Source organism: Erpetoichthys calabaricus, chromosome 5 (assembly GCF_900747795.2).
Source record: "Erpetoichthys calabaricus chromosome 5, fErpCal1.3, whole genome shotgun sequence".
NCBI lineage: Eukaryota > Metazoa > Chordata > Cladistia > Polypteriformes > Polypteridae > Erpetoichthys > Erpetoichthys calabaricus.
The window spans coordinates 2,425,649-2,440,939 of NC_041398.2; the positions used below are offsets into that span (position 1 = coordinate 2,425,649).

At 39.9% G+C, this 15,291-nt stretch overlaps 1 protein-coding gene and 1 pseudogene across 1 annotated transcript in view; one reads left to right on the forward strand and one right to left on the reverse strand.

Moving 5' to 3' along the window:
- LOC114652498 (oocyte zinc finger protein XlCOF6-like) overlaps positions 1-15,291 on the forward strand; it is a 389,468-nt pseudogene that overhangs the window by 326,205 nt on the left and 47,972 nt on the right.
- The window catches only part of LOC114652545 (tripartite motif-containing protein 16-like), a 111,188-nt gene that overhangs the window by 90,258 nt on the left and 5,639 nt on the right, over positions 1-15,291 (reverse strand). The window contains exons 2-3 of the mRNA XM_051927850.1: positions 13,272-13,808; positions 2,078-2,994 (exon numbers count right to left, since the gene is read on the reverse strand). Of these exons, the coding sequence (XP_051783810.1) occupies positions 2,078-2,923 (846 nt within the window). The 5' untranslated portion in view covers positions 2,924-2,994; positions 13,272-13,808. The remainder of the gene's footprint in view (positions 1-2,077; positions 2,995-13,271; positions 13,809-15,291) is intronic.

The window sequence follows — 15,291 nt, forward strand, 5'->3', positions numbered from 1 at the left end:
GGGCTACAGACCACCAAATACAGATAAGAGTGTCAAACAGGCATATCCAGCTTTAAATGGCTGAGGCCCCACTTGCTGTACGTATCTGAACTAATCTGCACATTCACACCAGACAGCACATTAAGATCTCATGATTTCAGTCTTCTAAAGAGTCCAATGATTAATAAAACAACAGAGGGAGGTCGAAATTTACACTGTGGGGGTCTCAAAGCTGTGATCTGATCGGTCTGCTCATATAAGAGATGCCCCATCACTCTCAGGCGTAGCTGGTAGGGCTGACTGTCAGCTGTGCTTATTACATCTCTGTTAGTCATTTGTATAACAGTGTTAGGCTATACAATCATCATGAACTCTTACTAAACCTTCTCTATTCTGTTTCTGTTCTCATTTCAGTATTCTGCTGTTCCACTTCTCCACTGCCAAGCTATTTAGTAGCCCATGAATGAGACACCTGAGGTATTGGGAGCCTCGGAATTGAAGAGTTAAAGGACTGATCAGCCTGCCCAGCACAGACGTGTACGGTAGAAGGACCACAAGGAGGTGGGTGGCCAGTAGGCTGAGGTCTTCAGACGTGTCTGACTTCTGTTTGTTCAAAATGGCCACTGAACCTACAGAGGTTTATTTCCTCCAGATGTGTTGACAGTTGTTGTTTCTGATTTCCTCTTCTCTTTTGTTAGCTGGCCTTGTCTCGATGAGGATATTAATGGAGGTGTCCTGTTTGATCCTTTTATGTTACTCAATTGAAGTTGCTTTGATTAATGTCTGTTTAAACTAATCTTTACTTTCATGGTTGTACATGTTGCAATTTGTAAAGTTTGTCAGCTTGTCTCCAGTGAACTGAGCCTGCAGCGATAAGGACAATACAAAAAATACTGCAAACTGAAAAATGCCATCTATACTATAATGCCAATTAAAACTTTATGCGTATTGTAAGAATTTTAAATCTAATCCCAGACATCAATATTAACTGACATGTGAGTGTAACGTGTCTCTTAGAGAGGCCTGAGGTACTCCAGACACAAGTGATCAGAACACAAAGAACCTCGACTGTCCATGGATCACACTGTGTATCTCATCCTGGACTGTTTCAGGTTTTCCACCCAGTCTCACCAGGATAGAATCAAGCTCCCTGCTGTCCTATACAAGCAAATTGAGACTCCTCAACATGAAGGAGTAGATTTCTCTGACAAACTACATCAACATATCACTGTAATAAAAAGGTTTTCTCTGTAACAGGAGAAGGGATGAAATAAAGGAGTAAGAGGGAGTTGGTCGCTTCAGTGCAAAACCAGCTACAAAGATTGGAATGTCTGGGATGATAGCGAAAGAATGTGCAAAAGCCTGTTTCTCATAGAGGGTTTCAGAATGTTATGGGAATACAGTCAAGGCTATGTACTTGTTTTTCACTTCGAGGGGCTTCATTGCAAGCAACGCTTGTTATTGTGTGTCTTCTGATACTAGGCACCATCTCAGTGAGGGCCAAGTAGAAGAAAAACAATACTGCGTCCCGTGGAAGGGTGTGTGCTGAAACTGATCACTTCTGTATACACTGCTTACACGTAAGCCATTTTGGGCAAGGACACTCAATTAGTATATAAGGGAAGGTTCCGCCCTCAGTTTCTTTGGAAGCTCAACCATGGGGAACGTGCACACCGCCCGGTATTGGACCAGGCTCACGAGTTGATCCTCTGACGAGACTCACACGCGGGCTCCCTCAGTCTACTGGTCTAGGATGATGGCTCTGGGTCTTTTGATATTACTGTAAGTATAGTATAATTCATATATATATATATATATATATATATATATATATATTACTGTAAATCAATAGTATAATTCATATATCTGTACTACTGTGAGTCAATAGTACAATTCCTATATCTGCATGTATATTGCTATTATATTGTATGTAACTGATATTATATTTGAACAAGTAAACAATTGAAGTATTGGACCTTTCCTCTCCGATTCCTGCCTGCTTATTTTCTCTTAAAACCTTGGAACCATTTTCCCAAAAATAAAACAATCACTTAACTCCTTTTTATTTAGCTTTCATCAAACACTAAACTCTACTCACCTGTTTTTCTTCTCTTTCCGTCTTCAGCTCCACCTTTTCATGACCATCATGTTCAGTCATTCCACACATCAAGCAGATACACATCTCATCAGTTTTACAAAACATCTCCAGACTTTTCTGATGTTTCACACAGAGTTCCTCCTTCAGATTTCTATCAAGATCAACCAGCTTGTGGTGCTTCAGAGCCGCTACTTCACAGTGAGGCTTTTTTTCTGTGTGGCATCTTCTGTGGTTCTGAAGAACACTTATACATAAGAACGATTTACCACATTCTGGACAGCAATGAGGTTTATTTCCTTTATGGATTATTCTGAGGTTCTGAATATGTCTTCTCAAGTACGACTTAACACATTCTGGACAACAACGAGGTTTTTCTCCTGTGTGGATTATTATGTGCCTCTGAAGATGGCTTCTCTTATGAAAAGACTTGCCACATTCTGAACAGGAATGAGGTTTTTCTCTTGTGTGGATTATTCTGTGCCTCTGAAGACTGCTTCTCATTGAGAATGACTTACCACATTCTGGACAACAATGAGGTTTTTCTCCTGTGTGGATTCTGCTGTGCCTCTGAAGATCGCTTTTCCTTGAGAACGACTTATCACATTCATGACAACAATATGTTTTTTCTCCAGTGTGAATCTTCATATGCCTATTAAGATCACTTTGTTGTGTGAATTGTTTGCCACATTCCAAACATTTTTTTCCAGTATGAATTTGGATATCTTTCTCCACTTGCTGTCGATCAGTTTTGATGGCTTCTGTCTGTGTTACTCCAGTAGCGGGGAGAGAACTGCACTGCAAAAAGGCTGCTGTCAGGTCCTCTGATCCTCTTGCTGATTTCTTCATACCTTTCTCTTTGTATTGAAGAGAGTGCTGACCAAATGAAGGTGAAGAGAAGCTTCCAGTCTTCTGTAAATCTGAAATAACACAAACATTGTAACTATTATTTTTTTCCTAACAGCTTTATCAAAAGTGACTCACAACATCTGAGACACAATTGGTTATATTTCTCTCGTTCTTCAAACTGGAGCACAGGCAGGTCATGTGACTTGCTCGAGGTCACATGGTGTCAATAGCTGAATTTGAACCTGCCACTTCAGTGTTTGGTGTCCAAATTCCTAAGTACTACCCTCCTTTAAAAATGAATGAAACAGTTCACGTAAAGTGGTGGCACACTGGTTAGAGTTCCTTCCTCACACCGAGGTGCAATTTATGGTCTGGCCACTCCATATGTGGTCTTTACATGTTCTGGTGCTGTCTGTTCAATTTCTCCACCTTCCTCTCATATGTGAAAGACAGGCCTGATCTGATCAATCAATCACAAATCAAAATCAGCCAATTTTCACTCCAAATGACTTGACCGATGATCAGCAAATTAGCTGATCTTAACATATGATGTTGAATGATAAAAAGCATACAAGACAAAGTTCCAGCATTACCAAAATACAGAAACACGTCCTCGCCAGGATAAGAGTTTTATTGCCTTCCAACAAGAGATAACAAATTTGCAGTTTGTAATATATGTGCAAAAGGAAGTCAGTCATAGAGGATTCTCTGCTAACACTTTCAACAATACAAACCTTATTCACCATCTGAGAAGTCAACAAAAAAGGGACTGGTGTGAAGAACGAGATGTTCAAAGGCTGAGGTGACCATCAAGCTTAGTCTAGCTCAGTCGCCTACTCTCACTCGGCCTCCAATAATGGCAACACTTAGAAAACTCAACCTTATAATACTGACAGCAAGAGTGACAAAGACTTACTGGGACAGCAAAAACAGTGGAATTCGTAAACCTGGACAACCAGCCACTTTCAGTTCTGGAAGATGTCACCTTCTAGATCATTTAGATCCACGATTCCATCTGCCAGCGAGTGTTTGTTGACTTATTTATTTGTATAATTAATTAATCAGGCATTAGCTATTTTGACTAAAATCCATTTGATTAGCCTTTCAGTGAATGTGTAGGTAGAAGGGAGGAAAGGGATACGGCGTTTAACTGAGCTGGTAAATAAATATAAATCGTTATCAAGTGGACGTCGATTACTTTGTAATTGTAATCAGCCCTCTTATTGGCTCGTTGGGTAGAGTGGTATGAGCCTAGTATTTAGACCTAAATAAAATAATACTAATTACGCATAATAAGCAGCGAGTGTGAAAAGTCACTATACATTAATGAATTCTGTAACAGATATTATTATCATAATGATTTTTTACCCAAATTAAACAATGGAACAAAGACACGTACTTCACATATGACTGCAAATGTCAAACACATAAACTGCTCAGTGCCGGTGTCTCGACCACACAGACGCACTCGGAGTGACAGACGACACCCAAGAGATCAAAGAAATTGTCAATAAAGATAGAAACGATATTTGAGTCAGCAGCATCAGATGTGAATCTTTATCTCTGTGAACCTTAAACCACAAGAGATGCTGGGCCACTGGCTTTCTAGAGGACCAATAAAAGTCGTCGTCCTACCTGTGCCCTTTTTATACGAGTGGGGACAGCGATAGTCTGTTCAGTACGACAGCACACGTCGTACAGAGATGCTTATATTCTTAAATGAGAACCTGACGTGTTAACCAAGACTGTCTCGTTTTCTTCTTCTCGGAGTCAACAGCTACAAATATCTAATTGAACATTTTATTTGATTAGAAATGTGGAGTATAATTAAGATATGCCTTTTGTTTCACCATTAAAGATAGGGTGAGAAGCTCAGTCATCCGGGAGGGGCTCACAGTAGAGCCGCTGCTCCTCCACATCGAGAGGAGTCAGATGAGGTGGCTTGGGCATCGGATCAGGATGCCTCCTGGATGCCTCCCTGGTGAGGTGTTCTGGGCACGTCCAACCGGAAGGAGGCCCCGGGGAAGACCCAGGACATGCTGGAGGGACTATGTCTCCTGGCTGGCCTGGGAACGCCTTGGGATTCTCCTGGAAGAGCTAGAAGAAGTGGCCGAAGAGAGGGAAGTCTGGGCATCTCTGCTCAAGCTGCTGCCCCTGCAACCCGACCTCGGATAAGCGGAAGAGGATGGATGGATGGATGGATGGATTTTGTTTTGTTCAGCTTGTTTTTGTTCCATTATGTGTGCATTATGGGTAAATGTTCTTTGTGTATGTTCTATGCAGTAGCACTTTATTATGGAATGTGCAGTTTATGCATGGCTAAAAATACATTTATTATTATGAAGAAAAAAAAAAGAAACAGTAGTATTATTATTGATATCAGCAGATCCTAATGGAATGGAATAGGTGATCAATATCAGCTCTAAAGACTCCGATCAGAGCCTTCCTACCCAATAATGTGTCTGAATTTGGGTTTTCTCTTCTTAATTGTAATGTATGTGATGATATTTACATCCTCTAGAACCTAATCTGGCCTACAAATAAACATACAAATATATCCGCTTGTGTTAGGGGGGGCACAGTATTTAGCACAGCTGCTTTATTGTTCAAGTGTCCTGGGGTCAAATCCTGCCCACAGTTGTTCTACATAGGGGCTCTGAATGGCGTATCTGGTTATTCAGGTTCTTCCCCTCATCCCCAAAAACATGCAGGTGAAGTGGAGTGGTGACTCCAAATTGATCCGATGTGACTGTGGGAGACGGAAGGGCCCAAGATCATATCCAAGTGAAGATTTCACACCACTGCCAACTTGTCCAGGCCATGCTGCCCCAGCAAGTTCAGGCAGAGAGCAGAACACAAGATGCTGAAAGAAGACCCTGAGGGATGATCCATCTCCGTGATTATATTCGCCATACTGATCTGCTCTCGTTTCATCTTACAGTACCCTATGACCGGGAACTAATCTGATGTTCATACTAACCTGGTTTATGGCTTATGGCTCCGGGGCGATCATGCCTGAAATTACCAAGCGTTACTGTTTATAGCTGTGTATTGGAACATCCAAATCCTGCTTCCTCCTCCTGCTGCTTGCTATCGCCGCTCACCTACGCTACCACACCCGCCTGTCCTACCGGCTCTGTTATGCTGTGCTGATTCTACACTGCTAAGTATCACTCACTATTTTAGTGCTTTGAGTAGTGAGAAAAGCGCTATATAAATGTAATGAATTATTACTATTTATTATTAAACACTAAAGTACATAAACGAAGTAGAAAGTAACAATAAACCGCAACACCACCGGGAACACCGCGTCTACTAAACACAAAGAAACACGAAAGGAAAAAATACTATTCAGTAAGTACCATATCTACTAAACAGTAAATGAGAAAGGACTAACCGCGTCAGCTGTGGAGCTAAATGAAGTGAATGAAATGAGGTGAATGGGAGGGGAGATGGTCCCTCCACAAACACATTTTCCAACCCGCTGAATCCGAACACAGGGTCATGGGGGTCTGCTGGAGCCAATCCCGGATAGGGTGCCAACCCACCGCTATAAATATTAATATATAATATTAATATATAATATTAATATATAATATTAATATATAATATATATATATATATATATATATATATATATATATATATATATATATATATATATATATATATTAACATCTATATAAAAAAAAAATGTAAATGTTCGTTTGTTCAAAACCTTAAATCTCCGAAAGTTCTTCACCGATTGCTTTGAAATTTTGACACAACGTTGCATTCGAATACGCGTGTGTTTTTATATACATATTCTATAGATGTCACACCTGTGACAGGTAAAAAAATGCTTTTTTTGAAAACACAGCGCCATCTGTTGGACGTAAAAGCAACACACGCCATACTAAATATTTTACGATTCTATTTCAATGTTTCGATCAAATACATTTGTAAGTACGTGAATAAAGGCAGCGACATGGCAGTTTTTGGCGTGCAACCAGAAAGAAGTGATAGGAATGCGGTCATACATATCGATGAAATCGCACAGTATTAGGCTGGAAGATACATAAGCAGCAATGAAGCTGTATGGCGAATTCTTTCATTTCCCATACATGAACGAAGTCCAGATGTTGTTCACTTAGCAGTACACCTAGAAAATGGACAACGCGTTTATTTCACAGCTGCAAATGTGCAACAAACAGCCCTGAATCCAACGGCTACAACGTTAACTGCTTTCTTTACGTTATGTCAAAATGACGCGTTTGCAAAAAACACTGCTGTATTCGGAAGTGCCTACATATTACACACGGAATGCGAGTAGAAAATCATTTGAACAACGCAAACGAGGAGAGCGAGTCGATGGACAACCTGGCATATTCAAAGAAACTACGATAGGCAGACAGTACACCGTGCATCCCAATCAAGATGAATGCTTCTTTGTTCACATGCTGTTGGTAAATGTGCCCGGTCCAACGTCTTTCCAGCAATTGAGAATTGTCAACGGCGTTACACATGCCACTTTCCAAAGTACATGTCAAGCTCTGAATTTATTGGAGAACGACCGACACTGGGATGTATACATTAATGACGCGAGCAACACACCACATCCAAATCAAATTCGTGCATTGTTTGCAATCATATTGACCGCCTGCTCTCCTTCATCTCCAACACAGTTATGGGAGAAATATAAATCGCACATGGCTGAAGATATTTTCCGTCGAATACGCAAGTAAAATTCAAATATAAACATGGATTTCACAGCAGACATCTACAACTAAGCGTTGATAATGACTGAAGATTTGTGCTTAGAAATCGCGAACAAAGTTCTCAATCAATTGGGAATGCCATCACTGAATCGATCTGCTGCTGCTGCTTCGTTCGATGTAGAATTGCGTCGTGAACAAAATTACAACACGGGTGATCTTTTGTCGTATGTGCAAACAAACATTCCTAAGCTAACGATTCAGCAAAAAGGCATTTACGATCAAATAATGCAAACTGTCAATAATGGGGTTGGAGAAATCTGGAAATTGGGAACGGAAAGGTGCCGGTTGATCAGACCTCAAGACAAATTTCATTGCCTCATAACTTCTGCAATTTAGTGACGTCAAAAGTAGAATTGGTTGAAAAAGTATTTCCCCAATATTCAAACCAATTATAAGAATCACGATTGGCTGAGTGAACGAGCTAATCTTGCGGCCAAAAACAAAGACGTCTATGAACTTAACAATATTATTCAGTCTAACATTCTGCACAGACAATGGAACAACAAAAAATATTGTATACCCACAAGCATTGTGAAATTAAACATATTAGAAACGTGCGCTTTCACACACGATATATATCTATATCTCTCTCTCTCTATATTTATATATATATATATATATCACACACACACATATACAGTATACATACACATATACATCTCTACTAATAAAAGGTAAAGCCCTCACTGACTCACTCATCACTAACTCTCCAACTTCCCATGTAGGTAGAAGGCTGAAATTTGGCAGGCTCATTCTTTACAGCGTACTTACTAAAGTTAAGCAGGTTTCATTTCGAAATTCTACATGTAATGGTCATAACGTCCGCCATGTTAAACTTTCTTATTGATGGGCCCATCTTCACGAAATTTGGTAGGCGGCTTCCCTGCGCTAACCAAAACCGATGTACGTACATATATACGTCCATAGCCTTCAGCTTGGTCCACACTCTGAATCCTCCAGGCACTCCTGAGCATAATCTAATTTTGAAGGTTGGGGCACCAATAATGTTACTGAGAAACTTATAGCCACCGAAACTTTGTATTGGCACGAGACTTCAGTTCACATGCTTGCAAAAGAACCTAATTGAGGCAACTATTGTTATTGGCGGTGGCTCATGGGAGAGAGTTCTTATTCCTCGCATACCCGTTATACCCTCCGATGTCCCATTTCAGTTCAAACACCTTCAATTTCCAGTAAGGCTCTGCTTCGCAATGACAATTAATAAGTCTCAGATACAGACCCTACAAAAGGTTGGCATTGATTTGAGGCAAGATTGCTTTTCACATGGCCAACTATACGTTGCATGCTCAAGAGTAAGCTCAGCGCACAGCTTGGTCATATTACAACTGGAGGGGCCAACTGACAACGTGGTATACAAAGAGATCCTTAACAAATAATTATTGGTACATTTTCCCTCAGTTTATTATTTAAAATTTTAAAGCAGTACTTTTGCTAGTATATATAGATAATTTCTTGCAGGTACGACACTATTGTTATTTCCGACCATGCCCCTCTGATCTTGGAGCTAAAATCATTATGCCCCACACACTCATCTCGCAGATGGCATCTGAACCCACATTTATTAGCAGACGAGAACTGTACAGAATTTATATCCAAACAAATCAGTTTCTTCCTAGAGACAAATACATTCTCAGAGGTCTCAGCAGGAATACTCTGGGAAACACTAAACGCCTTCTTAAGAGGACAGATTATTTCATATCTTTCCCACGGAAATAAATTAGAAACTAAGAAGGTATCAAAGCTAACCAGCGAAATTACTAGAATTGATGAAGAACATGCCAGGTGTCCAAGTGAGGCTCTTAATAGGAAAAGGCAGGATCTGCATTCAGAACTCAACCTCTTAACAACTAAAGAAGCTGAACAACTCATTTTTAAATCAAGACATCATTACCATGAAAATGGAGAGAAAGCTAATAAGATCTTAAGCTCAATAAATTCACAAGCAAGAAGTTCGCAATGCAATCCCAGCAATCACCAACACGGACGGGGATAAAATCATTGACCATAAAAATGTAATGCACACATTTAGAGACTACTATAAATCCTTATATTCTACTGAGTTTACAGAAGACAACACGTAATCTAATGCATTTCTTGATACATTACAGATACCACAAATAGATACTTTTAGTGCAGAGGAACTGGATATACCTCTGGTGCTATCAGAATTATTAGATGCTATAAAGTAACTTGAAAATCGGGAAAGCAGAAAGCCCTGATGGCTACCCTGTAGAATTTTATAAGAAATTCTCCACTCAGCTAGCTCCCCTCTTATTAGCAACATTTACAGAAGCTAGAGACAATCAAATTCTACCTCAAACTTTTTGCCAAGTATTAATCACCGTTCCTTAACAAAATAAGGATGTATTACAATGTGCATCATACAGACCAATTTCACTTCTGAATAATGACATTAAGACACTCTCCAAAGTTCAAGCTAGAAGGATGGAGAAAGTGCAGCCTTCGGTAATATAACATGATCAAACTGGATTTATTAAAGGCCGACACTTAGCTTCCAATCTCCGATGCCCGTTTAATGTAATATATTCACCTGCAAAGTTAAACACCCCGGAGATATTATTATCGTTGGATACAGAAAAAGCATTTGATATGATTGAATGGAACTACCTTTTCACTACATTAGAGAAATTAGGGTTTGGCTCGAACATTTGTGCATGGATGAAACTACTGTATACCAATCCAGAAGCTTCAGTTTGTATTAACAACATTTGTTCAGACTACTTTAAACTAGAATGTGGTACCAGTCAAGGATGCCCCTTGTCACCACTGCTGTTTGCAATCATCATTGAACCACTGGCAGTTCACTGTTGAAATGCTTATCAGATGAAGGGGATTATCAGAGAAGGGCTTAAACAGAAGATTTCTCTATATGTAGATGATACGGTACTGTATATATCAGTCCCACAAAATACTGTGCCTGCAGTCTTAACAGCACTTACAGAATTTCAAATTATCATTGGTCTCAGAATTAACTAGACTAAAAGTGTACTCTTTCCAGTGAATTCTCAAGCATACGATATTAGATTGGACACCTTCCCTTTTATCATTGCAGATAAGTTTAAATACCTCGGGGTAAACATCACAACATAAAGCTCTTCATCAACAAAATTGCTGTCTTTAGCTGGAAGAATTTACATTATTAAGACGAAAATCCTTCGTAAGATTCTCTTTATTTCAAAACATTCCAATATACATTAATAAATCATTTATTAAGCAATTAGATTCAACCATCACCTCATTTATTTAGAACTCAAAAATCCACGTATCCAAAGAGCGACCCCACAAAGACCTAAATCAGAAGGTGGCACGGTTCTACCCAAATTTCAGTTTTATTACTGGGCAGCAAACATACAAGCTATAAAAACCATGACATGGACACAAATAGATTAACATATACAGGCTTGGTCTGCAATAGAAATAAAATCCTGCAGTACTTTTTTTTATATTCCCTGCTTTGTGCCCCAATAAATGCAACTTGTCGCCAATATACTAACAACCCAATTGTGTTTCACTTACTCGGAATATGGAACCAATGTAGAAAGCATTTTAAGATGGAGAATCTTTTCTGTGGCACCTCTGCAGGAGAACCACCTTTTTCAACCCTCGCAAACATATGCAGTTTTTAATATCTGGAAAACATTTGGGATTAAATTGCTTAGAGATATTTTTATAGACAACATCTTTGCATCCTATGAACAATTACACTCCAAATTAAACTTTCCAGCAACACATTTTTTTCACTATCTTCAAATTAGAAACTTTGTTAAACAGAACCTGCCTGATTTTCCCTCAACTCTCACCTTCCTCTATGCTGGAAAATAATATTACTCAGTTTCGAGGACTCAGACAGCATTTCTGCAATATATAAAATTATTTTACAGTCCCTCCCTTCAAAGATCCAAAGAAGACAATGGGAAAAGGATCTCTCGCTCAACATATCAGAAAAGGAGTGGAAGGTAGGAATGCAGAGAATTCACTCGAGCTCCAGAAGCACAAAGAATACAATTATTCAACTCAAAATTATATATCGAGCACATATGTCTCACTTAAAACTGTCCAAAATGTTTCCAGGGCAAGATCTAACCTGCGAATGCTGCAATCAAGTCCCAACCTCACTGGGTCACATGTTTTGGGCCTGTGCCAAATTAACATCATCCATCCATCCATTGTCCAACCCGCTGAATCCGAACACAGGGTCACGGGGTCTGCTGGAGCCAATCCCAGCCAATACAGGGCACAAGGCAGAAACCAATCCCGGGCAGGGTGCCAACCCACCGCAGGACACACACAAATACACCCACACACCAAGCACACACTAGGGCCAAGTTACAATCACCAATCCACCTAACCGCATGTCTTTGGACTGTGGGAGGAAACCGGAGCGCCCGGATACGGGGAGAACATGCAAACTCCACGCAGGGAGGACCCGGGAAGCGAACCCAGGTCCCCCAACTGCGAGGCAGCAGCGCTACCCACTGCGCCACCGTGCCGCCCAAATTAACATAATTTTGGACCAAAATGTTTAAGTGCCTTTCAGACATGCTTGGTGTCACAATCCCTCCTATCCCATTAACAGCTGGGTTTGGTGGGCTCACAGAGGGGCTTAAAGTGGAGAAGAACAAACAATTCACTATTGGCACACAGACTTATTTTGCTAAACTGGAAGAATCCTAACTATCCTCTTTTAAGTCAGTGGGTAACTGATGTTTTAAATTAATTGAAATTGAAAAAAAATCAAATTCTCAGTTAGAGGATCTGTGCAGAACTTATTTTAAAACCTGGAAGGATCTAATCAATATTTTAGAATAAGCTTTTAAAGCACTTAGGAAGTAGATTCTCTTTCCATTTCTTTTTTGTCTCCATTTATCTTTATCCACCTATTAAAACTCATCAATTTATGTAGTTTTATTAGCTTTAAGTTTTGCTCCGTTGGCCATGCTCTCTTTCTCAGGGATGGGGGTTGATTTGTTTTCAATCCTATTTTTTGTAAAAATTGACAAATTTGTATGGAATGATTACAAAAAAAAGATGAGGCACATATTAGGTGTGTACTGCCTTCAGTAAATTCACTCTTATTTAGTGCACAGGGGTGAGGATTTTATTCTAATTTATTTCTATTTGTGGACATTTCTGCCTTAACTGCCACACAATTTAAGAAATATACATGTCTTTAACAAAATATGACTTTAAATATCTCATTGAACGCAATGCGCTGTTGGCCAAACATACGCCACAGCTAAAGTCAGAGCTTCATGATGTTCAAGTTAAAATTCAATTAACCGTGTTTTCCACTCACATTTCAATCTTCTAAAAACATAAAAGCACCCACTGTTTGAATTTATAAATGCCACTTTATTAAAGTTTGCCGTTGATATCGTTAGAGGAAAAAGGAAAAGAACACGCAGTGCTCGAGAAAAATCAGAAATGAACGACTGTGCCGTGCGGGATGTGAGCGGCTGAACAAGCGCGTGCCCGTCAGACAACACAGTTCGGAGCATGCGCGAAATCAAAAGGAGAAATGGAGCAGAAAATTTAATCACATTACTCACTTATTCCAACACTCCCAGGTGACTCTTCTCCTTCTCTCCCATTTCCCTCTGTGATATTCTCTTCAGACTCTGATTTCAGCTCTACAGAATTCTCCTGCGTAACCAGTTGCCCCGTATTAGTGGACCAGGGCTGTAAACTGGATGGAGATTCTTCACAGGCATCTTGCTTGAAAATATCCTCAGTTTCATGCTTTTGAAGTTCAAGACCACCTGAGAAATCATTCAAATCCTCAGCTTTATTGGCAGCAGTCACCCCTTTGCACTCCCTCCTCCTCTTTAAAAACTGAAATTCTTTCTTCGTGATCCTCCAGCTTCACACACACATCCTCTGGTGTGAGCCACTCACAGTCTCTTCTTTAAAGTCCACCGTTATTTCATCCACGCCATCTTCTTTGGCAGAGGCCATGTTCTGTGGGAAACTCTTCTCTCTCCTTTATGTGTCTGCCCTTCTCTTCTCAGATTCTCTTCTCACATGGACAGCCCTGAGCTGGAGGCCATTAGACACCTCAGTGTATGGACAAGTGAAATGGGAAAGCCCTGTTAAAATAAAAGTGGAAGAATTAACTTCATAAAGTCAGTAAAAATAATATGCCCAATTTGAATAGAATATAAATTTCTCCCATAGTCATAGACAATGCTATAGTCATTTCCCCCTGTACATTAGGGATGTAAGAGATAGAACTTTCTTGTTATAACTGAGATACAGTGTGATAATTAAGTCAGTTGTGTTTAGAACAGGTCCCAGTACACAGACAACAAAGACAACACAGAAGTAAATAGTAACGATTTGAGATGTAACAAGATTTAAGCTTTGAACAGAATTTTTCTTAACAAGAATTTTTCTTTTTGTTTGGTACTTTAAATTCTTTTTTTTTTTTTTTTAACTGTTTTACTTTGAATTTTACCTAAACTTTTAAAAACAAAGGGTATTTTGTCTGTGGAATTACTTCTGTGTGTCAGACTTTTGTTGAATCTCATTTTTTGAGTTAGAGCTGCTGCACTTTGGTAATTTTGGAAAAACGCTGCTACACATACATTTCAGTGCCACCATGTAGATATGACAACACTTTATCTACACAGCACCATCATGTTTGGACACAGCAATGGCAGGTCTATCAAAGCCATCATATTTAGGGCTTTGATGGCTATAGACTGACATTAACGTCAAACAGGACTACGGGGTCTTCACATCATTGACACATTCACATGTTTCAGTGCAGGAAGCGTTGTAAAGACAAAGAGACCATCAGAAATTGTGACAATTCATTCATTCGTTCTCAGATAAGAGTACATGGAGCTCCACAGAAACTACTTAGTGATAATGGTGGGGAATCAGAGAGATGGCAGAGAATTTTAACATTGAAACAAAGACCACCACTGCATACAGTCCCTGAGGTAATGGACTACCTGAGAGACACAATCAGACACTCACAGAAATTACACAGAAAGTGATAAAGAATACTGGATGTGACTGTTAGTGCCAGATTAGTGCCACGGGGCACTAATGGTAAAGAATACCATACACAATGTTTATAAGTACAGCTCAAATCAGCCGGTGTTTGGCTGAAATTCAAATCTTACTTGTGTTCTCGTGGACAGACCACCGGCCCTAGAAGGCACCACTAGGAGTGTGTCAGTGGAGGACATATTCCAGCGCTGCACACTCCAAGAAGAGCATTTACTGAAGCCGAGTGTTCAGACCGAATACGGAGAGCACTCCAGAGACAGGTGAATTCTGAAAATGATAAATCTGAGACAATGTGGATGACAAAGAATGGACTATGCAGAATGGAAGGGACCTGCAGATGTCATTGGACAGGATGGAGTTGTGAAAATGTGTCAGACGTGGAGGTGCTCTTGGAAGGGCCCACCATTCTAGACTACGTAAAGTCAACGATAAAGGTGACAATCGACAGACCACCAGCAGTGAGAGAGATGAAGAGAGAGATTTATCTAACACTACATCAGATAATGAAGACACTGGAGATGAGAAGGAGACTCTAAACACTTCAGTCCCAGT